Source organism: Hemicordylus capensis, chromosome 3, assembly GCF_027244095.1.
Source record: "Hemicordylus capensis ecotype Gifberg chromosome 3, rHemCap1.1.pri, whole genome shotgun sequence".
NCBI classification, from domain to species: Eukaryota; Metazoa; Chordata; class Lepidosauria; order Squamata; family Cordylidae; genus Hemicordylus; species Hemicordylus capensis.
In genome coordinates this window covers 185,905,205-185,929,438 of record NC_069659.1, presented here as the reverse complement: position 1 = coordinate 185,929,438, position 24,234 = coordinate 185,905,205, and the positions used below count along the sequence as shown (strand labels likewise).

At 43.1% G+C, this 24,234-nt stretch overlaps 1 protein-coding gene across 5 annotated transcripts in view; it reads left to right on the top strand.

Moving 5' to 3' along the window:
- The window catches only part of VWA8 (von Willebrand factor A domain containing 8), a 221,619-nt gene that overhangs the window by 41,421 nt on the left and 155,964 nt on the right, over positions 1 to 24,234 (top strand). For all 5 annotated transcript variants that reach the window (XM_053308215.1, XM_053308212.1, XM_053308211.1 and 2 more), the window contains 8 exons: positions 991 to 1,121; positions 2,981 to 3,091; positions 3,718 to 3,885; positions 6,731 to 6,895; positions 8,579 to 8,628; positions 9,302 to 9,410; positions 16,967 to 17,071; positions 24,078 to 24,209. In XM_053308215.1, coding sequence (XP_053164190.1) covers positions 1,038 to 1,121; positions 2,981 to 3,091; positions 3,718 to 3,885; positions 6,731 to 6,895; positions 8,579 to 8,628; positions 9,302 to 9,410; positions 16,967 to 17,071; positions 24,078 to 24,209 — 924 coding nt within the window. In that variant the 5' untranslated portion in view covers positions 991 to 1,037. The remainder of the gene's footprint in view (positions 1 to 990; positions 1,122 to 2,980; positions 3,092 to 3,717; positions 3,886 to 6,730; positions 6,896 to 8,578; positions 8,629 to 9,301; positions 9,411 to 16,966; positions 17,072 to 24,077; positions 24,210 to 24,234) is intronic.

Here is a 24,234-nt window from a genome sequence, read left to right as displayed (position 1 = left end):
TAGTTTGTAATGATGTCATCCACCCCGATTCAGAATGGTGGATGCATAAACTTTTGAGGTGCAAGAGATCTAACTTGTGGACCTTGATTTGAACCAAATTTAGTCCAGTTGTGGAGATAGTAGAAATAAAAGTAGGCAGATTAGTTTTTACTAGAACAACTTGTTGGAGGATAGTATTGTCAATCAAACTGTAGATAAGATCAAAGCTATGTGCTCTAGAACTTGTATCAGAAAATAAATCTCATTATAGATACATATGGATATTCTTTTGTTGTTGTTGAGCTTCCAGAAAATAGATCCTTGCATCTGAACTAAATGGTCAAAAGCAATGCCTGAGTTGGCCCTCTGTCCACTAGCTTTTGTCTTCTTTTATCCTTGCCTTTCTCCAAAAAGGTCAAAGAGATGTACATGCCCCCGCCCTTTTTTAATCCTCACATCAATCCTGTGAAGTGGGATAGATTGAGAGAGCATGATTTGCTTAAGTCTATAGTGAGCTTTATGGATGAGTAGAGATCTGAGTCAGTTCCCCCCATGCACACACACATATTCAAATCCAATACTCTAGCCTAGGGGTTCCTAACCTATGGTGCTCCAGATGTAACTGAACTACAACTCTCATCATCCCCAGCCATGATAAATTGTAGCTGGGTGTGATGGGAGTTGGTAGTTCCACAACATCTGGAGTACTACAGGTTGGGAACCCCTGCCCTTGCTCTAGCCATCGCACCAAATTCTCATGTATTTAATTGGATTCACGCAATGGGACATTGTCCAGGAACATCTGGCTGCATTGGTTTGAATTTCAGTAGGCATACTCAGCCTTGAACTGGAAAGCTCACCCACACATAATCAATAAAGAGTGAGCCTAGAAATCTAAATTCAAAAATGAAAGAGCAGTGCCAGATTTATAAACTGCTTTTGGGATGTAAACACTTGTTTAAAGCTAATTAATTTAGATCAGAATTCAGACTACCCTTTTTTTCTATTTAGCTTCAGACACTCTGGCTCAATCTGTAATTCAGCATCTAAGATGGATTATGCAAAAGGATCTTTTGGGCCAAGACGTCTTCCTAATAGGACCCCCCGGGCCTCTTCGGCGATCTATTGCCATGCAGTACTTGGTAAGTTTTTTTAGAGGGGCTTTCTTTTTATTGGGTATCTGAAGTGGATGCTAAGAATGTTTATGTGTCTGTTCAGTAAATGTTTACCTATCTAACAGAGATACAACACATGGTGTGAGGAATTTTGGCAAACAGGCCCTGTAAAATGGCCAGCTATGTGAGCTGAGACAGTGATCAGGTGATCAAGAACTATTAAGATCTATAGTTTGATTCAAACCAAGCACCATCTATAATTGAGTTTTAAATGTTGTTGTTTTGCATTTCTTAGTTGTCCCAACCATTTGGGAGTGTTTGTGTGTGCGTGCGTATACATATAGAGACAGACAGTTTACTAGGTGGCTTCACGTCTGACCAGACCTGCTTTGCTTTAGTAAGCCAGCTGCCTTGTGTACCTTTGGACTTTGGGCATGGTCTCTCAAATGCAGCCACCAGGGGCTTTTCATACCCCCATTGAGGCACCAGTTTGCTGCATGTATGTGATGGCAGTGCTATGGCCTCAACTGTGGTTTGGGAGCTCCTGACATAGGATGGACCGCATGTTTGAAGTGCTTTGTCTTCTAGCACTCATGGCTGCGGAGCAATCAGAAAAGATTGGGATCTGTGTCGTCCAACTACAGGCACACTGCCCTGCATGGAGAGTTCCCCTCAGAGCATTCTCCCCACTCCTCCTACCTTGGAGCAAGGGAACTGTTTGCCAGGCTGTTACAGGAAGGTGGTTTCATATTCCAGTCTAGCCCTTCCCCCTCTACTTGGTCAAGAAACGTAAGCTGCATGAGAAACCTGGTCAGGCTTCTCATTCCCTGTAACGGTGTAGCACAGTGCTAGTGTATGTGCCCATGCATATCTGCTGTGTGTGAGAGAGGAAAATGTGGAGTCCCATTGCGTGCATGTGCTGTGCCTGCAGTGGGATGGATTGGATCTGTTTCCTCAGATATGCTAAAATATTGGAAGGAGTATGGAAAGCCCCAGGGGTGGGAGGAGGTGGAAAGAAGTCTCCAATTAAAACAAAACAACTCCTGTTTCTAAATTACATGTCATGTTCTTGACATTGAAATATAACCGTTTTAGCTCACTCTGTAAGTGTAATATAGTATCCACTACATGTATGAATAAGACATCATATGAATTAATGAGAGCTGGTCTTGTGGTAGAAAGCATGACTTGTCCCCATAGCTAAGCAGGGTCTGCCCTGGTTGCATATGAATGGGAGACTTGATGTGTGAGCACTGCAAGATATTCCCCTCAGGGGATGAAGCCGCTCTGGGAAGAGCAGGTGGTTTCAAATTCCCTCCCTGGCTTCTCCAAGATAGGGCTGAGAGAGATTCCTGCCTGCAACCTTGGAGAAGTCGCTGCCAGTCTGTGAAGACAATACTGGGCTAGATAGACCAATGGTCTGACTCAGTATATGGCAGTTTCCTATGTTCCTAAATATACGTTAATCGTGACCCTCTAATTTCCATGTACAGCCTGCAGTGCTGGACAAAGAATTTTCAAGAGAATTTTTCCCAAAGGAAAAGAACATCGTTGTATGATGACAGAAGTGAGATACTGTAACCTTTTCCAAAATAGCAATGGTTATTGTTTGGTGTAGTCTCCTTGCAGAAATCAAATAGTTATTTTGCTCCATCTGAGTGATTGAGCGATTGTTTCATCAGTGGTTTAGGAACATCAGACAGGTCTGCTACAGAAAAATGAAGCCATGCTGACTGAGGGAGAACACCAAATTTGGCTTCAACTGAAGTTTCTCAGGTTCCGTTGTGTTTAGCATTTTGCTGTTGCCTGGGGCTCTGCTGGATCACTTGCTGTTAAACTACAATCTGTAATCTGTATGCTCTGCAATGTTGTGTCCCATTCTGCAGGAGTTGACTAAGCGAGAGGTAGAATACATTGCACTCTCCAGAGACACAACAGAAACGGATCTCAAACAGCGGAGAGAAATTCGAGCTGGCACTGCTTACTACATTGATCAGGTGAGTAGCTGTCACAACTTAAGTTCTTCCCCTTCGTTGCTAATCTTGTGTAACCTGCTCATGGAAGAACCATTGAAGAAAGGATAACACTTTGGCTGTTTCTTCATAAACCTTGGGGATCTCTGTCAACATTTCAAGCAGGAAGAAAAATATTTACTCACTACAGGTAGCATTAGTTCTCTTAATTTATGCCATCTTTATTGTAATGTTTTGTTTTTGAAAAATTGCATGGAAAGGGGGAGTTTTTAATAACCATTTCATTCTGCTTCTTGTTAGAGTTTATTCTCTCCTATGACCATTCTGTAATTCACTTTCCTATTTTCTCTTTTGTAGTTTAGCTTTCTCCCCGCTTAAGTTCCTAACTCCTCTTTATAGCTTTCTACACCCATTTTCATACTTCTATCACAGTTTCCTGCATACAAGTGGGCATATGTGCGCTAAGATGCACATGAGGTAGTGTTCATTCTTGCTCTCTCTACTGTCATCGATTCATTTAACCTTTCCGCTTTCCTTTATGTATATGGTTGGAAGAATATTTAGGAGGCATGCTGGTGAATTGAAAGCAAAACCAACTTTTCACTTTAATTTAGCTTTTGTGAACTATATCCAGCTGTTTTGGTTGATAGTGTGCAGTACGTGCAGCTACAGAAGGCAGAATTCTGGTTCTGGAAGGCTTGGAGAAGGCTGAGCGGAATGTTTTACCAGTGTTGAACAATTTGCTGGAGAACAGAGAAATGCAACTTGAAGATGGCCGTTTCCTTATGTCAGCGGAACGTTATGACACACTCCTGAAGGTAAAGCAAATGCCATTAGACTTCTTTTTCTTTTCTTTTCTTTTGACTTTTGTTGCTGAATCTGAAACAAGTTACCAAAGAAGCCTCGGTTTCCAGAGCCTAACGTCTTAGTATATGGCCATAGGTTTGGCTTACCTATCTATTACCTATGGCCATAGGTTTGGTCACTTGCTTCCCTTCTGAGTCCCCCAGTATGCTAAGAATCAGTTAGGATTGGGTTTTACACAGAGTTCTTTCTCTCTTCACTCTAGGCCTCAATTATTTTTGTCTGTAACTGCCAGGATAATATTTAAGATAATGTAGCTGGATATTTTCAAATAATAAGCTTCTGCAATTCTGAAATGCTGACATTTTCCTCCCAATTTAGTTGCCTGTTAAGTAAATCTTAAAGTCTATTCTGATCATGTTTCCCTTTTTTTATTTCTGCAAGTGCTGAGATTCTTGGACTTAGGACTGTCAACTGATTTAAATAATTTTTGTTCATTAATTAAATGTAAAATACTAGACTTGCATATTGACAAAAAGCTTTATATATCCTGAGTTGTTAGCGGGAAAGATCAGATTTAATATTCATCTTTAAATTTCTAATTTCTGTAAATATTGTAAAATAATATTTTTACCCCATCTTTCCCAGAGGTTCATTGTCTTAGTGAACAAATATGCCCTTAATTCACAGCCCTGTCACTTAAAATATAACTATGGTCCCCATCAGTTAACCAAAGCTTTAGTTGATTTACCCATTTAAGCTTACAGCCTTAGACCTAAGGCATAGTTTAGATTATTAGCAGTTCAGAACTGGATCGCTAAAGTTGAGTTTCTGTAGTGTATTCATCACTAGCTTAGTAGCCCCCCACCCCGCACCAATTAATTGTTTAATGCAGTTCAGAAACAGTTATACTGGTCAAAAAGCAGTTACCAAGAAAGCCTATCTATCTTTTCTCCAGCTGCTCTGTGTGTGTATGGTTTTGTTAAAAAAAATTGTGTTTGTGTGTTTAGTGATTCTTGAACCAGAGAGTAGGCTTCCCAACCAGAATGCCGCTTGTTTGGCAAGCATGTGGCTAGAGCTTACTGAAGTCTAACTTCCCACCCCCAGGGCAACATTTTCATTGAAATAGGAGAGTGTGTATTTGGACAATCTTTCCATAAGCATACTGGCTGATGTTAAGAATAGCAAAGCACTGCTGCTTCCGAAGAGTTCAATTAACTCAGCTCCACCACTCATGCAGTGGGAGGAAAAATTTTGACAATCTCCCCTTCCCCTGGAAGTGCTCCGTGCCACCCAGAAATATGGCCTTCAAGGCTGTACAAGCCTCAAAGACGTATTTCTGGGTGGCACAGAGTGCTTCCAGAGTAAGATGCGGTTATCAGAATTCACTCATCCCGGCACAAACACTGGTGCTTTGTTAGTTTGGATGTTAGCTGCCATTTGGGTAATAAGTGTGAAAAATGTAACAGTGCTGTAGCAATCATGTTGGGTTTTATATCTTTTGGCATCAGCTGATTTATAATTGCAAGACCAAGTGCTTTGGAATCAAATATCAGCATAGTAGAAATCAGAAAGCTGTATTTGACAACCAAAATGAAGCATATAGCTTTCAAGTTTCAAGAAATTACTACAGTTCTGAAAATTATTAAACTGGTGAACCCATCAAACTTTCAGTGAGCTTTCAAAATAATGATAATAAACTTTATTTGTTAGCCGCCCCATAACAAATTGTTCTCTGGGCGACTTACAACACAACATTAAAACATAAGATAAAAACACACAACACATTAAAACATAACAGACCAAAAAAGCAGGGGGAAGAAAATACAAAATACAATACAAAACAATTTAAAAGACTTTAAAAAACCAGTTAAATTCAGATCAAAATTTTAAATTTAAAAGGCCTGAGTTAACAAAAAGGTCTTCACCTGGCATTTAAAAGAACAAACTGATGAAGCCAGGCGCACTTCACTGGGAAGGCTATTCTATAAATGGGGTGCAACCATTGAAAAGGCCCTCTCCCTAGTAGCCATCAACCTCACCTCATTTGGCCGGGGTACTTGGAGGAGGGTCTCCAAAGAATATCTTAAGGTCCATGTTGGAACATATGGTGCTCTCCCAAGTAACCTGGTCCCAAGCCATTTAGGGCTTTAAAGGTTAACACTAGCACTTTGAATTGGGCCTGGAAATGGACTGGGAGCCAGTGCATCTGAAGAAGCATTGGCGTAAAATGATCAAAGTGTCCAGTCCAGTTTTTTCATGGAAGAACCTGTGACCTGCAAGAGGAAGTTTACTTTCTTTGACTGCATAAGCCAGGGGTGACCAATCTGAGGCTCTCCAGCTGTTGTTGAACTATATCTCCCATCATCCCCAGCTGCAGTTTATTGCAGCTGAGGATGGTGGGAGTTGCAATCCAACAGTAGCTGGAGAGCCTCAGATTGGCCACCCCAGGCATAGACATTGTGTACATGCTGAGGGGAGCCAGAACCATTGATGGCTCCCTTTTTCCTTCCTTCCTTCCTTCCTTCCTTCCTTCCTTCCTTCCTTCCTTCCTTCCTTCCTTCCTTCCTTCCTTCCTTCCAGGTTTCACTGTGAAAATACATAGTAAACATATCCTGCAGTTACTAATATGTCAAAAGGCTCTTAACATATTTAAATTACAGTGGAGCATTCCATGAAAGGATTTGTTGATTTTGGCATTTGTGTGGAAACTGAAGACAATGCTAGCTCAACCTCTTACAAATCTATTTTACAAGTTGTTTGTTGTCCAGTTAAAATAGTTCTCCATTGAGCAATCTGAATGGCTGGTTATGTTTTCTGACTTTGTTAAATTCTAATTATAGACTTAATTTTATTTAGGAGCATAATAAAGCAGAGCTGGATGCATGGAAGATTGTTAGAGTCAGTGAAAACTTCAGAGTGATTGCACTAGGCCTTCCTGTACCCCGATATTTGGGTAACCCATTAGACCCACCTCTTCGGTCTAGATTTCAAGCAAGAGATGTTTATTATCTACCCTTTAAGGTAAGTAATGTTGTAAATTTCTGATCTTGTGCACATGCACCAGTGAAATTATTATTTAACTCTTGTATATTATATCAGTTTGACCTGAAAATGTTGAATCCAACTTAGTTTGTGTGTTCTGTATTGGCAAGTCAATAACTTAAATGAAGACAATTGTTGTCAAAAGATTTATTGGTTTATTTATAATACTGAATATTAAAATTAAAGACTGTGGACTCTGAAGCCTTTGGTATAAAAGACTAGTCATGATCTTAAAAGATGATGCATTGAATTTGAGCCAGCAGTATGCCTAGATCCAATCTGTTAGAGCCTATATCAGTGATCTGCACTGTTCCTCAGGTGGGGACCACTTTGATTCCCCCACCCCCAAAGGACTTCTGCAAGTGCTGCGCTTTCTCCAGCACTGGAGGGTGGGGTGGGGAGGGTGTTAAGAAAGAGAGAGCCCTATCACATCCCAACAGCATCTTAGAAGGTAGTGGAAGTGTAGTCCTACCCAGAGCTCTATAGGGAAAGCACCAGGAAGGACTACACTTTCCACTGCTCCATGCACATCTTCCAAGATGGCACTGGGGCTAGAGAGGACTTTCTTTCCTTAAAGGGACCCCAAACAGGATATAAATGTAAAAAATAAATAAAATGAACTACAGGTGAAACTCGGAAAATTAGAATATCGTGCAAAAGTCCATTAATTTCAGTAATGCAAATTAAAAGGTGAAACTGATATATGAGACAGACGCATTACATGCAAAGTGAGATAAGTCAAGCCTTAATTTGTTATAATTGTGATGATCATGGCGTACAGCTCATGAAAACCCCAAATCCACAATCTCAGAAAATTAGAATATTACATGGAACCAAGAAGACAAGGATTGTAGAATAGAACAATATCGGACCTCTGAAAAGTATAAGCATGCATATGTATTCAGTACTTGGTTTGGGCCCCTTTTGCAGCAATTACTGCCTCAATGCAGCGTGGCATGGATGCTATCAGCCTGTGGCACTGATGAGGTATTATGGAAGACCAGGATGCTTCATTAGCGGCATTCAGCAATTCTGCATTGTTTGGTCTCATGTCTCTCATCCTTCTCTTGGCAATGCCCCATAGATTCTCTATGGGGTCAGGTCAGGCGAGTTTGCTGGCCAATCAAGCACAGTACACTGTATACTTTTCAGAGGTCCGATATTGTTCTATTCTTCAATCCTTGTCTTCTTGGTTCCATGTAATATTCTAATTTTCTGAGATTGTGGATTTGGGGTTTTCATGAGCTGTACGCCATGATCATCACAATTATAACAAATTAAGGCTTGACTTATCTCACTTTGCATGTAATGCGTCTGTCTCATATATCAGTTTCACCTTTTAATTTGCATTACTGAAATTGATGGACTTTTGCATGATATTCTAATTTTCCGAGTTTCACCTGTATGTGTGGTGGGAGCAGTGTCCTCCATGTGGTGCCCTGGGAGTATCCTGTTGGAATACTCTGTGGAGTATTCAGCTTTGGCTTTGGCTGAAGTTTCACACAGACCTAATAAACAGTTAGGGAACTGTGCTTAGGGTCAGTGGGAGCTGCCACTGGCTCCCGGGTCTTGCAGTGAAGAATACTGGCCTGCATTTAGTATAGGATGGACTTTCTGCAGTAAATTGTATAACCTGATATGTGATATTATTGTTTGTTTTAGGACCATCTTGCACTATTATATTTTATTGGATCTAATGTTTCAACCGAGAGGTAAATACACATATTAAAACTATGCATAAGTGTTCTTAAAATTCAGTTTTCTTTGCTTGTGGCCTACTTTTCTAGAGTCAGTTTGAATTCACATTGGGCTGGTTCAGACAGCTTAAAAGAGCTGCGAGTCTGTATACCTTTCCCCAGCCTCACTCCCCCTCCCCCACTTACTTCTTCATATGCCTTGAGAGTCCTTGTTTGTTAACCATGGCTTTGCATGTTGTCTGAGTCCGAGAGCTGCAGTTTAACCATGGTTGACAAACAAGGATTTAAAACTGGTTTAAAGCACATATGCTTCTTTTTGCCTTGTGTTTTAGTTTTATTTTCTTTTGTATTAAGAAGTAGAACATAGACTTGTGGGATAACTGGGTGATGGACCAGGAGGCTCTAGCTGTAGAGACATGATTCAGAGCTGCACTTCTGAAGCTTCAGCAACCATCTCCTGTCTATATGGAAACATGTAATTTTAAAAGGGGGAAATGCTGAGGTTTGCAGGATTGTACATTGTGTACAGCATACCAGATTGTGTGTGGGCATTCATGACAACAAGGTACTTGTCTGTCTACAGTCATGATGATGTTACATAAGCCCTACCATTATAGCATCTATTTCTTACTTTAGTAAGTGTTTTGAACTTAAGAATAAAAATTGCTCCTGGTTGTGTCCTTTCTAGGATTTCTCAGCTTCTCTCCTTTGCAACAACTCTTTGCACCCAAGAATCCTCTTCACTGGGCCTTCCTGATTTTCCTTTAGATAGTTTATCATCTGCTGTGCAGATTCTGGTAGGTCTGTTTTAACCATTCAAAGGAACTGTATAAAGTGGGAAATCTTGTCCACGTGTTTGTATAGTAAAGTGTGTCTTAGAACTCAACTAAGATGAAAAGCAGCAGTAACTTTGAATTTAACTCAGATGGAAAGTAACGCTCTGCTTGAGTACTTGGTCAGTGTGTATTAACAAATTACCTTACCAAATTGGGACCTGAGACTAATATCTACATACTAGGGAAGTCTAAGTACTTGGATTTAATCCAGATGTGTCCCACCAAAGTTAAAAGAACGCTCCAGCTTAGAAGTACTCTGATCATTTTGATACACATATCTGAGTGTGTGTGTGTGTGTGTGTGTGTGTGTGTGTGTGTGTGAGAGAGAGAGAGAGAGAGAGAAATATACATGATCTTTTAGAGTTTCAGGAAGATAATTATTTTTTGTGAATTTGGAGGACTTTGTTTATTTATAATTGGTTTCTTTTGGGAGAGCCAGGTGTGCCAACATTAAAAATGTCATTTCTGAAATATGAAAATGTTTCAGCTGTGATGTTTGTGCTCAGTAAGTAAGTGCTGAACAAACCCATTTATCATTGCCCTCCTAATTTACTACCCCAGCAATCCATGCATAGGGTAGTGTACTAATAGATCTGGATCGTGATCTGTTGCAGCCATAAGAATGGCTTCTGCACCTGCGTGGGACCAGTTGGGTAGAATTGACTAGCTCCTCAAAGTGCTTAGCCCCGCCCCTTGCACGTGATCCATCTCTTCAGTTTGGCAGGCTAGTGTTTTCCCCTCAGTTCCTTTCTGACCAACGGTGTGTCAGTACCTCGGACACAGAGCTCTTCTGAACGATTTTTCCTGTGAGAAAAGAATATTTAAAAATAGATTAGTTTAATATATTTCGACCTCAGACTAGACCTCTCAAGAGCCAGCCAAGACAAACTATACTTGATACCACTTCCTCCACCACTCAAACAGTGTCTAAAAAGAAGGCTTCTGCCTCTACTACACCTCACACCGTGATGTTGACGGACGATTCTGATTCTTCAACTTCGACCATGACTTTGTTTGATTACCCTGAGGATCCGCCTCTCAGGGTGGTGTCTTCAGATAAGGTTTCACCTAATGAAGAGATGCTCTCATATCATAGGCAAATCCCTGAAATGGCATTTGGCTCTGGGGTTGCCTGAGTGACCAGATTTGGCAATTTTAAGCCAAATTCTGGCTTAAAGAAACAAGACCTCGATGTGGAGGACTTGGTTTATAAGTTCCTCAGCTCTGCAGGTTCACCCCAACCAGTACACCTCCTCATATTACTGGTTATTTCTACAGCTGCCAAATCTGCATGGCAAGCTTTACAGACTTCAGCCCCAACATCGATACTCCTGGAGAATCTATACTGAATCCAGGAGGATGAGAATGATTTCCTCTTAAAACATCCTTCCCCCAACTCAGTTGTAAATGTAATAGATTGTGCTGCTTCTTCTAAATCTGGCAGACGGCACACCACTTCAGGAGATAAAGAAGGGTACAAGTTGGATGTCTTGGAACATAAAATCTATTCAGCATCTTGTCTGGCAGTAAAAATCACCAATTATATGCTTGCTCTGCAAAGTACACACACTCCCTTTGAGATGATCTTTTCCAGCAACAGGCTGAGCTTTCGCCTGAAGAGTTCCTGGCTAAATTTAATGATATACATGCCAAGGTCACACTACTCACACACCAACAGTTGGCCAATGCTAAGCACTTAGTCGAAACAGAATCCCGGATTTGGGCAGAGGCTATAACACTGAGAAGACATACCTGGCTACGGTCAACCGCACTTCAGCCCGATATGAGGGATAGGGTTGAGAACTTGTCCTTCGATGGGAAGGGCCTATTTTGCGAAACAATGGATGCCACTATGGAATCCATCAAAAAATCGAAGTCAACTGCAAAAACGTTTTCAACACAAACTCAATGCTTTACACCAAAATACTGCCAATATAATTGATGGCAATATTCAAGTTACAAACAAACTGACAGGAGGGACTTCCATAAAACCTATCAGCGTTTCAGGAGAAAACCTTTTAACCGAAAGCCTAGGACTTCTCAAGCTCAACACACTAAGCCTGCTGACTCCAACAAGCAGTACCTTTGATCAAGTGGCCAGTCCACTGATTTATTTTGTTCAAGAGTCTCAACCATAGGACTTACTCCAGAGCTCCATCTTAGCCAACTCCCACATCAGGCTGGCAAGTCATGCCTTTGCATGGCTCATCATAACATCAGACCTTCACATAATCCAGATGGACTATGCCATTGAGTTCAAGACCCTGCCAGCATTCAACGGGATCAAGTACACACCTGCATCCCCGTTATTGATGGACGAAGTTGAAACTCTCTTGAACAAGGGGGAGATATCGCCTGTTCAGTGGACAGATCAGAGGTGTGGGTTTTACTCCCGCTACTTCGAAGTTCCCAAGCAAGATGGGGGACGGAGACCGATAATAGACTTTTAAATTTTATTTATTTATTTATTTATTGTTAAATTTATACCCCGCCTTTCATTAAGAAAATCCCAAGGCTGCTCACAATAAAATTTAAAAACAAGATTATAAAAAAGACACATTAAAACATTGAGCAAAAAATATAAAAACAAATCTGATTTAAAAAAATAAAAAATTAAAACACAAGCATAAAAACAGTACAAAATACAAGAAGCAACAGCATAGTCAATCATATAAAAGCCTGGGTAAAAAGCCATGATTTGACATGCTTTATAAAAACTGTGATGGAGACTGAGGAGTGGATTCCCACCAGGAGAGCATTCCAGAGTCTGGGGGCAGCAACAGAGAAGGCCCTGTCCTGAGTGCACGACAACCTAGCCTCCCTCATTGTCGACACCTGGAGCAGAGCCCCCTCAGATGACCTCGTCAAGCAGGCAGCAACCCTTGGGAGCAGACAGTCCCTCAAGTATCCCGGGCCCAAACCGTTAAGGGCTTTAAAGGTCAAAACCAGCATCTTGAATTGGACCCAGAAACGAACTGGCAGCCAGTGCTTGTGATGGTTGAACCGTCATGTGGACGTGCACAAGTTTCAAATGGTGATGCTGCAGAGCATCCTTCCTCTTCTCCATGGGGAGGAATGGTTCACAACGTTGGATCTCTGGGATGCGTACTTCCACATCGGGATCCAACCCAATCACAGACAATATCTGAGGTTCACAGTGGGTCACAACATCTTTCAAAACAATGTTATACCCTTTGGGTTGGCAACAGCACCCCATGTTTTTACAAAGTGCATGGCTGTCATTGTTGCTCACCTTTTGGGTGCAAGGCATAACCATCTTTCCCTACCTAGATGGCTGGCTCTTTGCAATCAGACAAAGAAGCGAGTTAGCTTCACAAGTCTCAGTGGTCCTGAATTTACTTAAAGAACTGGGCATTGAGGTCAACTGGTCATTGAGGTTGAAGTCCAGGTTGGAGCCAGCCAAACGAATTGATTACATAGGGGCAGTCCTTGATGCACAGTTGCAAAAGGCATTCCTGCCCAAAGAGCGCTTCCTACTCATCAAAGTGCTAGTAGCATCATTCATGGGCCAACCTACACAGAGAGCCCACGAAGTTCAGAAGCTGCTGGGATTCATGGCATCATGCAACTCCACTGTGCACTTCACCAAGCTACATCTTCGATACCTCCAACTTTGGTTTCTCTTTGCATTTCATCCAAATGTGGACAGTGCACAGATGCCACTGGTCCTCATGTCCCTACAATGGTGGATAAAGCCAACCAACCTGCTTTCCAGGGTCCCCTTCCAGGTACCCCAACCTGCAGCATGGCTGACCATGGATTCATCCTTATGGGGCTGAGGAGCGCATTGTGGGGCCCTGCAAGCTCAGGGTCTATGGTCTTCAAGTCAACACCAAAAGCACATCAACTTCTTGAAACTTCTGGCAGTGTTTCAGGCCTTCAAATCCTTTCAGCCATCCCTGATAGGGAATCATGTCCAAATCAATCTAGACAATACTACAGCTATCACCTGCTTGAATCATCAGGGAGGGATGGTATCCCACTCCCTCTGCATGCTCAACCTCCAGATCTGGAACTGGGCCATACCGAGACAAATAGGCGTAGTCACAATCCATATCAAAGGGCGGACAGTTGCAAATAGGCCTAGTCGCAATCCATATCAAAGGGCAGACAACATCTTGGCAGACCATCTCAGCAGGTCCTCACTCTGTCTGTACCAGCATGGATGGGAGGTCAACCTTCAATATCTCCATCCGTTGTTCCGAGCCTGGGGCACGCCAGAAATTGACCTCTTTGCTACACCCACAAACAAGAAGTGCCCCCAGTACTGCTTGAAGGCAGGCATCAGCCACGGCTCCAGAGGAGATGCTTTCCAATTCAATTGGGGTCAAAGATTTCTATACATTTTTCCACCTTACCCATTGCTGAACAGGGTACTAGTGAAAATCCTTCAGGAATCTGTAGACTGCATCTTGATCGCCCCATGGTAGCCCCAGCAGCCATGGTTTCAACAGGCACTCAGACTGTTGAGGGGTCGCCACAGGCATCTGCCCCAACACGAAGACCTTCTCCTACAAGAAAATGGAAGGCTATGCCATCCCAGCCTAAAAACCTGGAACTTGGCCACATGGAGGGTAGGCTCTTGATGGACATTTTCCTAAACTACCGGAAGAAATCCACTCTAGTAAACTATAACAGCAAGTGGCAACGGTTCAGACTCTATGCTCATGAATGTGGATTTCTACTTTGCGCTGCCACTTCACAGGAACTCTTGCCCTGCCTTACATCTCTGAAGCAAAGTAACCTGGCCAATGTCTCCATCAAGGTTCATCTGGCCGCTATTTCTGCTCACCATCCTAGATGGGACAGGAAAACTGTCTTCTCTCATCCAGACTCAAAGAGATTCCTCTAGGGGTTAAACAATCTTTACCTGCTGGTCCAGCGGCCCACTGATCAATAGAGCCTCTCCCTTGTCCTCTCAGCTCTGACAGAGTCTCCATTCGAGCCAATGGCTATGGCACCTCCTAAGTTGGTGACACTGAAAATGGCCTTTTTGTTAGCCATAACATCGGCTCGCCGTGTCAGTAAATTCAATGCCCTACAGATAGATATGCCTTATGCTAAATTTAATGAGGATAAGGTAGTGCTACGCATGGATCCTGAATTCAGACCTAAAATAGTCACTGACTTCCATATTAATAGTGACATTGTCTTACCTACCTTCTTCTGGAATCCCATGACACCCCTTTAGTGCTCGCTGCATTCCCTGGACGTGCAACAGGCTCTCCTTTTCTACTTGCTGACAAGGCCCTATAGAAAGACAAAATGACTCTTTGTGAGTTACAAGGGTAATGTGAAAGGGTAATATATTTTACCAGATACAAAGACAGAGACTTTCCCACTGGATCATGGAGTTGATCTTCTTAGCTTACAAACATCAGAAAGTGGAACCTCCTAAAACCATACAGGCCCATTCCACTAGAGCTTATGCTACTTCTGCTGCCCATATGGCAGGAATCGGGCTCAGAGACATCTTCACTGCAGCCACCTGGTCCTCTGAGCATACCTTTTGTCAAGCATTATGCTTTGGACCTTCGCTCTGCAGCTTAGGCCAACTTCGGGAGGGATGTGCTGGAAAGGGTCTTACCTTAAGCATACTACGCCCGCCTCCAGACTGACAGCTCGTTAGTCACCTATTCTTATGGCTACAATGGATCATGATCCAGATAAATAGGTTACTCACCTGTAACCAATGATCTGGTAGTGATCCATTGCAGTCATAAGACCCTCCCTCTGGCCTCACTGCAGTATGTGAAGTGACAACATGTATGTTTGCAGAGTGAGAAAAAGACTGCTTACCTTGCGGACATGTATTCTGCTGCAATACAACATTTGGATCTCAGTGTTGGCCCTCCAGGAACTGAGGGGGAAATGCTAGCCCATCCAAACTGAAGAGACACACCACGTGCAAGGTGAGGGGCTAAGTGCTTTGAGGAGTTAGTCAGTGGTGGTCAAATGGTCCCACGCAGGTACAGAACCCATTCTTATGACTGCAACAGATCACTACCAGATCATTGGTTACAGGTGAGCAACCTGTTTTTGCACCAGAGCAACTTTAAGATGGGAATTACTGGCCTAAAGACCAAGAAAAGATTTCAGGAATAAAGAAAGAAATCGTCTCCTTAGTGTATCTAGGGAAAAATAAAGTAGTAGCCTGTTATGAGTGCTTATTTTCTGCACAAAATTGACCTTGTCCAAATATTTTGAAAATAAATTTATACTAGCTGACCCTGCACAGAGCATCTGTGCGGTCATGCACTGAGCTTGTGGCATGCCCTCGCTCGCTCGCGCTCTCCCCCGCAACTCGCTCGCTCGCGCTCTCCCCCGCAACTCGCTCGCTCGCGCTCTCCCCACTGTCCCCCCTCTCTGTCCTCCATCTTTCTATCTCTGTCTCGCAGTCCTTGCTTCCCCTTGCTGCTGCCAGGGACTGTCACTCGCTCGCCTGACAGCTTCCGAGCTCCCTGCTTCCCTGCTGCTTCACAGCGCAGCTCAGTCAACCATCTGCCGCCTGCAGCCCCCAGAGCCAACTGTTTAGCTCCCAAACACTCCCCCAGCCTCTGAGCTCCCTGACACTTCAAGCGCCCACAAGCCAACTGTCAGACTGCTTTCCAGCCGCCTGCAAAACTCCCTGCTGCTCCGGAACTCTCTCCCCCTCTGTTAGCCAATCACCTCCTTTCTGCCACATCCCCACGCATGCCCTCTCTTGGAGAATTAATAATATAGATTTCCAATTCTACATTTTACCTGTAGCATCTGCGTACTTTGCCTAACAGGTGCCTTCCCCTTTGTGAGCTATTGGGAGCCAAACCCATTGGTTTAAACTTGGGTCTGTCTCAGTCACACATAAAAGAGAGGGTGAAGGATGTGTGTGTGTGTGTGTGTGTGTGTTATAGCAAAAGAAGTATGTGGGTGAGAAAGCCCCCATGTGGTTTACTTTTCTAGTTTTCTACCTCCTCCCCCGCCACCCCTAGTATTTTTTTTTCTTGACCAAGCTCAAGTTCCAAATGAGCTTGGCTGTTAGAAAGTGCTTGGGTACAGAGGCTATGAAGAGGTAAAAAGCAGGTGCAGGGAGGGTTCAGCTCTCTCACTTGTGCACTCCTCTTGCTTAAAAAAAACCCAGATACATGCATGCGCGTGCGCGCTCACACACACAAACACACTTCACTTTATATGTGATTGGGAAGATTTGGGTTTAAATGAATGTGTCTGCTGCTGCATCTAGTTTAGTCCTGACTTGTAGCCTTGAGGTGTGTGTGTTTTTATTTTTGTTTTTGTTTTTTAATTTTTGTGGCTGTCTTTGATGCCCGAATCCCTGTTCCCTCAGGAAAAGAGACTAGGAACCTCAGAAAATAAAGTTTGCCAAGTTCTTGTTGAAGTTACTGGTGGATGGCACATATTTGCATTTTGCTCCCAGAACGTTGACATCTATTTATCTTTCAGGTTGACTTTATCAGTGATTATATGTTTCTTTTTTGTGTATTCTCCCCCTCAATAAGAACTCCTTCCCTATGATGTCAATCCAGCATATAATCAAGCGCCTTTATCCATATGATGTTCTGTTGGGGAAGGAAGGCAAGACAGCAGTAGAAGATGCCTTAAAAGTAAGTTCAATGATGCACAGAATTCTACGGGCAATATGGTATCAAGCTTTGTGCAGACATCTCACTGATAACCATAGTTAAGAAATTTGAAGTGGGCCATAGGAGCAGGGGCGGAGCAACCATTGGGAGAACGGATTCAAAGAGCATGGGCCACCACCAATCGGGCCACGTGTGCGGCCCCAGATACCCCACCCCCACCCCGCCTCTGACGTCAGATGCGAGGGGCGTTATTTCGCTCCCAAATGGGGCCACAGAGCAGCAGGGCCAATCGATCTCCCTCCTAAATAGGGCCGCGCAGCCAGAACTGCTCACCCTGCTTTTAAGGCAGGGAGAGTTGTTCTGTCCTGTTCTGCCCAACACAACGCGGGCCAATCTCCCTTCCAAACGGGGACGCATGGCCCCGTTTGGAAGGGAGACCACGCCCCCTGTGCCTGATGACTTGGGGGTGTGGCTAGCCAGGCCCTGCATCTGATGTCAGATGTGGGGGGCGGGGCCAGGGGGCCGTCCTTACGCTACTGCATAGGACTAAGCACTCCCTTCCTTCTGGAGTATGACTTCCCCTGTTTCCTAACCACAGTGTTAATACATAGATCCCAGCTCATGCAAGAACTTTGGTTAGCATTTGCTATCTGTGTTTTTTTTATTTTATTTGATCTCTTTCTTCATCCAAGCAGCTTGAGGCAGCAGCAGCTGAGACATAGTGACTGATCCAAGTCACTTGTGAGTTTCATGGCTCAGTGGGGTTATTAATTTGGATCTTCTTAGTCCAAGTCCAGTGCTCTGTCCTCAGCTCCACACATTGATATCAATGTCCTCAGAATGGTTAAGTATGGTTAGCTGTGTGGTACAAACTTGCACTTGACAGGAAGGAGTATACAGTCCTGTAGTTTGCTCTCCAGTTGCTTAACCGTGGTTCATTAAGTTGTCATGTGAGCACAGGTCTTTAGCATCACTGTTTATAAATTCTGTCTTGTGTCTCTTGTGTCTAGTTCTCACTGAAGTGGTAAATCTGTGTCTGGACTGTACCACTTCAGACTGTAGGTGGGTGTTTGCAGGATTTAAAATACAAAGCAATCCTGCACAGAGAAGTTCTAGTCTAGCCTTCTTTCTAAAGTTTTCTGCATACATAGAATTTTTTCATGGAAGAAACATTTAATCATATGCAATTTGAAGTGATATGACATAGACACAAGTCAATAAGAAAGAATTAGGCCTTAGTTTATGTACTCTCCTGTTGAAAAAGATACCATGGACATTTATTCAACAACAGAACGTCCCTTCTCTTCCTTTAGTTTCGCTCTTCTCATTTTGGAGATGCTATTGATCTTTTAGATCAATTCGTAGCATTATTTCCAGTCCTCTGGATTAGAAATTTGCTTACATAATTGGAAGAAGGAGTTGCAAATCTCTAAGATCTTAGGCTTGCCTTTTAAAATGAATGAATGAATGAATGAATGAATAAATAAATAAATGTTTTGGCATTTCTGCCAACTGTGTTCTCCATCTCTACACACACACACACACACACACACACGTATGTATGTATGTAGATTATAATTTGGAGATGGGGAGAAGATTGGCAAAAAACATATCTGAAGGCCTTTCCAAGAGCAATGTTTCCTTCACATTATTCTTTCCGACATGTTGAAGAATGACTGCACAGTATAAGTATCTTAAAGGAACATAGACTTCAACATTCATTGTGCCCTGCAGACTTGTTAAATAGCAGTTAATGGGATTAAACAAGATGTACGTAGACAGCCTTTATCTATCTATCTATCCAGGGGCATATCTAGGGTAGGGCAGGCAGGGCACATGCCCTGGGCGCCACTTGAAGGGGGCGCCATTTCTTAAAATTAATTTTTTTTAAAAACCTGCCAAAAACAAAATGGCCACCGCGCATGCTCAAATGGCCTCTGTGAGGCCCTAGGCCATACCAGGCCTCACAGAGGCCACTTGAGCAAGCATGGTGGCCATTTTGTTTTCAGCTGCCATTTAAAAAAAAAAAAAATTTAAAAAATGGCCACTGCACATGCTCAAATGGTCCCTGTGAGACCCTAGAGGCCAGCAGGGGGAGGGGGGACCTTTGCAGACCCCCAGCCACGGCCTTTAGGAAGCCCCCCGAAGGGGCTACAGGTAATTTTTTTAAAAAATTAATATAATATAAGTCACTGTACACATATTCAGATATGTGACTTGTATGTGACCCTCAGACTTGTATTTTTCAGCTGATAATATGGTAAAGTTATCTGAAAGATTGGTGTCAGATGTTTGGACAGGGGGCGCAATTTCAATGCTTGCCCTAGGCGCTATTTTCCCTAGATACGCCTCTCTATCTATCTATCTATCTAACGTATTTGTATACCGCCCCAAACCAAAGTCTCAGGGCGGTTCACAACAAAAACGCACTTATCAAAACATTAAAATCAATTAAATACTAAAAACAGTTTAACTCCAAGGATTGGGGAGTAGCAATTATTGTCCCCAACTTCAAAAAGGGCAAGAAGGATGACCCTGCTAACTATAGACCTATCAGTCTACTTAATACCATTAGTAAACTTTACGTAAGACACTTACATAGGAAACTTAGGAACTGGCTGGAGCAGGAAAATCTTCTTGCTGAGGAGCAAGCAGGATTCAGAGAGAGGCGTACCACTATTGATCAATGCCTAGTCCTACAGCACCTCATCGGGAAATATGCTGCCCTCATTGATCTTAAGGCAGCTTTTGACTCCATCTCACTTGTAAAATTATGGGAGAAGCTGGAGGCCTCCACTATTGATCGGCGCCTGCTACATCTCGTTTGAATCCTGCATCTTAAAACCTCACTCAAGGTGAGGTGTAGCCCACAAGGTCATCTTACAAGGCTGTTCTAACGCAGAAGGGCATCAAGCAAGGTTGCATTCTGGCCCCACTCCTATTTAATTTTTACATCAACTCAATGGTGGACCAGCTCAGCAACGTTGACTTCCATCCTTCTAAGCTCGCCAGGAGACCCCTAGCCACCCTACTATACGCAGATAATGTGGTCATCCTCTCAAGAACTCCATTGGCCTTAGAGGAGCGTTGAGGGCTCTGAAGTTGCACTGCAAGGAAGACGGTCTAGAAATCAACTATAACAAAACTAAAATAATGGCCTTTGCTAGGAGGCCCAAGATCCATTCCTGAGGGATCAAGGGACATAAAATTGGGCAAGTGACTCATTTAAGATACCTGAGTGTAGTCTTTCATTCAGGTGGCTCCAGAAAAGCCCACGGAGATCGTGTGGCCTTAAATGCTCAGAGAAGCTCCTCCACTATTCTTCAATTTATGTGCACAAGAGGAGGCCACTATGTCCCTGCAGCTCTTGAGCTGTTCCAAGCCAAGTCATTAGCTCAACTACTCTATGGTGCTCAATTGGGCCCTTTTCCCAATATTGTGACTTTGGAACAGGTAGAATCCAAGTTCCTCAGGGCAGCGCTGCATGTACCAAGATGTGTCTCCAATGCTACATTACGCCTGGAGACAGGTCTCATCAAGATTGAGGCTAGGGTGTGGGTGGCCACTCTCTCCTATTGGCTTAAACTATCCCTCAGTCCAATTGGTCTTGCCTCTCTAACCCTTCATGACGATTACCATTCTATATGGGCTTAGGCAATTGATATGAAATTAGCTACCCTGCGCCTCACCCCTCTGTCCCTGATCAACATGGGCTACGATCAGGCAAAAGCTATAATCAAACAGCGCATCATAGACATTGAGCGCCAAGGGGATCTAAGCAGTGTCCCAAAATTTTGTATAAGTAAGGAACTTAGATATATGGCCTCTCCTGCAACATACCTCTCTCAACTGGAGGCCCCAAACCATAGAAGGGCGTTCACTCTAGCTTGCTGCCATGGTCTCCGCTCAGCAGTAATAGAGGGTAGCTACAGAAAGATTCCGTATGCAGAGCGATTATGCCCCTGCGGCTCAGAACAAAATGAAACCACTGAGCATGTCTTTCTATACTGCCTGTTCTACAGAGACATTCGTGCCGGCCTTATTTCCCCGCTATTGAACAGGTTTCTGGGTCGTACGAGTCACTTCTGTACTCAGTTGCTGTTATCTGACTCTAACTCCCACACCAACACAACGATCGTTGCCAAATTCTGTGCGGCTGTGATTGGCATCCGATGAAGGATGATAGCTGATGGGCTCCCCTAATCTGATTCTTGATAACACTTACCTCCGTACTCTAAGTATTATACTAATTGCACTATGGCAGTGCATAATGTTTTATTAGATTAATGTAGTGTAACTTTACCATTTTTAGTAATACTCCAATTTATGGTAACCATTTTAGTTGTAACTATTCTTAATTTTAATTCTAGCTTTCTACCACATATGTAATCATTTTCAGCTATATTACTATTTTAAATTCCCCTTTTTATCCTTTCTGTGCATTTTATTATGGAAATAGTATTCTTAGCAGTTTTAGTTTCTTAGTATTGTAGCTTGTTTCTTTTAAAATTGTAATTATTCTTAATTCTAGCCTTTTCACAATATCTATCATCATATTTGCTATCACCTCTATCAACATGTAACTTTTCTCTAGTATTACCTTCATTTAATGTGTAATTTTATGCTGATCTCTGACTGTAATAAAGGTTACTTGACTTGACTTGGAACAGTTTAAAACAAATCAATAAACAATCTAAAATTTAAAAAGTTAAAAAGCCTGGGTAAAAAGATGAGTCTTCAGACACTTTTTAAAAGCCGCTAGAGACGGGGAGACTCTTATTCCCACAGGAAGTGCGTTCCAAAGTGTCTGGGCAACAACAGAGAAGGCCCGTCCCTGGTGGCCACCAAATGACATGAAGGTAGTCACAGACGAGCCTCCCCTGATGTACGCAGTGGACGATGGGGATCATGCAGAAGAAGACACTCTCTTAAGTACCATGGGCCTAAGCTGTTTAGGGCTTTATAGGTTATAACCAGCACTTTGTATTTTGCCCAGAAACTTATTGGCAGCCAGTGCAACTCCTGTAATATAGAAGTAATATGGTCTCTTCTTGCTTAAAAAGAGAGAGTTGCAGCCAAATCCTGTGCTTGGTTACTTAGAAGTATGTTGATTCATGTTCAGTGGGGCTTTTTCCCAAGTAAGTATGCACGGAATTGTAGTCTTAATTGTTTTTTTCTGGACTCTTAAGTCTCTATCAAAATATACATTCAGTAATTCATACAACGTAAGCCACCTAATGGCGCAGTGGGGAAATGACTTGACTAGCAAGCCAGAGGTTGCCGGTTCAAATCCCCGCTGGTATGTTTCCCAGACTATGGGAAACACCTATATTGGGCAGCAGCGATATAGGATGATGTTGAAAGGCATCATTTCATACTGTGCAAGAGGAGGCAATGGTAAACCCCTCCTGTATTCTACCAAGGACAACCACAGGGCTCTGTGAGCACCAGGAGTCAACATTGACTCGATGGCACACCTTTAATACATACAACTCTAAACCATGTGAAATATTACATTACTAAGTTAAAATTAGTAAATTTTAATAAACTAGTAAAATTTAGTAAACTATACTAAAAACAAGAAAAAGTACAAAAGGATTTACAACACATTATTGTTATAGTATGTTGGAATGAGCACTATAATGACTGGCCTTCAACAAACCTGCCATCTTGTCTTCCTCCCTTTAAACAAATGGCATTCTGAGAAACCAATCATACATTTTTTGGAGCACCTTCTCAGTTAAGAACTATTTCCATTTTTCTGCTCCTACCATACAGAATATAAACTTTAAACTAGCCTTCTGATGGGTTTTAACAGAAAGCAAATGGATCATCTAGGTCCAACTCACACTCCTCCTACAAGGCAGCATTGGGATCATGGTTTCCCCTTCACCTGACCCTCACTCTCTTCTCCCATTCTCACATACAACACACATCACATACATTACATACCACACACTAGTTCCATCCATGGGGTGAATGAGGGCAGCAAGTGAGCAGCCCCCACAAGAAGGAAGCTAGGCACATAGACTGCCCGTGCCTCATCACTCCCAACCTGCAACCAGTTAAGTGTCCTTCCTTACACCTGAGGTGGGCTCTTCTTTGCCATTCTGACAATTTGGGATGACAAAAGCTTCTGTTAAAAGCAGCAGAGGGTAGAGAGAACTTTGAAGACACTTTGGGCCTTTTCCAAAAGATGTTGCCTTGGAGAGAAATAAATCTGCCTTGTCTTCTGGGGCTCTCAGCTGTCCATGATTCCTGTCTAACACACACTTCACAGCTGCCTAATCTGCCCACCCATCCTGGTCTGGGATTTTGCTCCCCCCACCCCACTTATTTCCCCATTGCCAATTTCTGCCCTGATTTCTCTTCATCTGGTGGCAGCAGCCACCACCACCAGAGATCTTGTCCTGAGCTTTGTGCCTTGCCTGTTCAAAAGGGAGAGGGTGGTGCAAGATGTAATTCAAGACAGTTCCTGCTCCTCCACCTTCCTCTCCCTCTGCCTTTTGAACAGGTAGGGAGGATGCAACGTGCCCAGGAGGGTGGAGCAGTATGAGACGGTGGCAATGGCTGGCACATGCTGTGGCTGATAGTTGGGAGGTTGTCGGGGCCAGATGAGGTCTGTCTCGCCTGGCTTCATTAGCAGGCCAGCCATGCATTCATCTGTGTTGTGGGAAACATGTATACGCAGCACCCTGTTAAGAAAGACCTGTAACTCTCTAGTGTAATTGCTATGGTCTTCCTTAACCTTTATGTTAGTCATTAGCTGTTGTGAATTGTATAAGCTCCCCACCTCAGAGACTAACAGGTTACTCAGGCTCCCACCTTGTCCCCTAGGAACCCTGCACAGGTCAGCCCTCAGTGTCTGTACGCTGTGGTTAGTGATCCCTTAACACTAGTGTAGGATCAGTAGAGGGGCCTAGCTCATACTAAGGTCTCCATGTGGTGTTTGGCTGGCAGTGTGCTCACAGAGGGAGAGAGGTGCATTAAAACCAATGCTATATCACTCTCTATTTCTTTGGTTTAGAGATTTGAGCTCCAGGATTCAGAAAGACCTTCTGTACCTATGAGAGTTGTCCATGTGAAAAAGAGTGAGGACAACAAGACCTTGCAGGCTGATGTGACAGTCCAGATAGCTGGCAAAGATGTGACATTCCAGGTAATTTAATTTAAAGGTTTTCCAT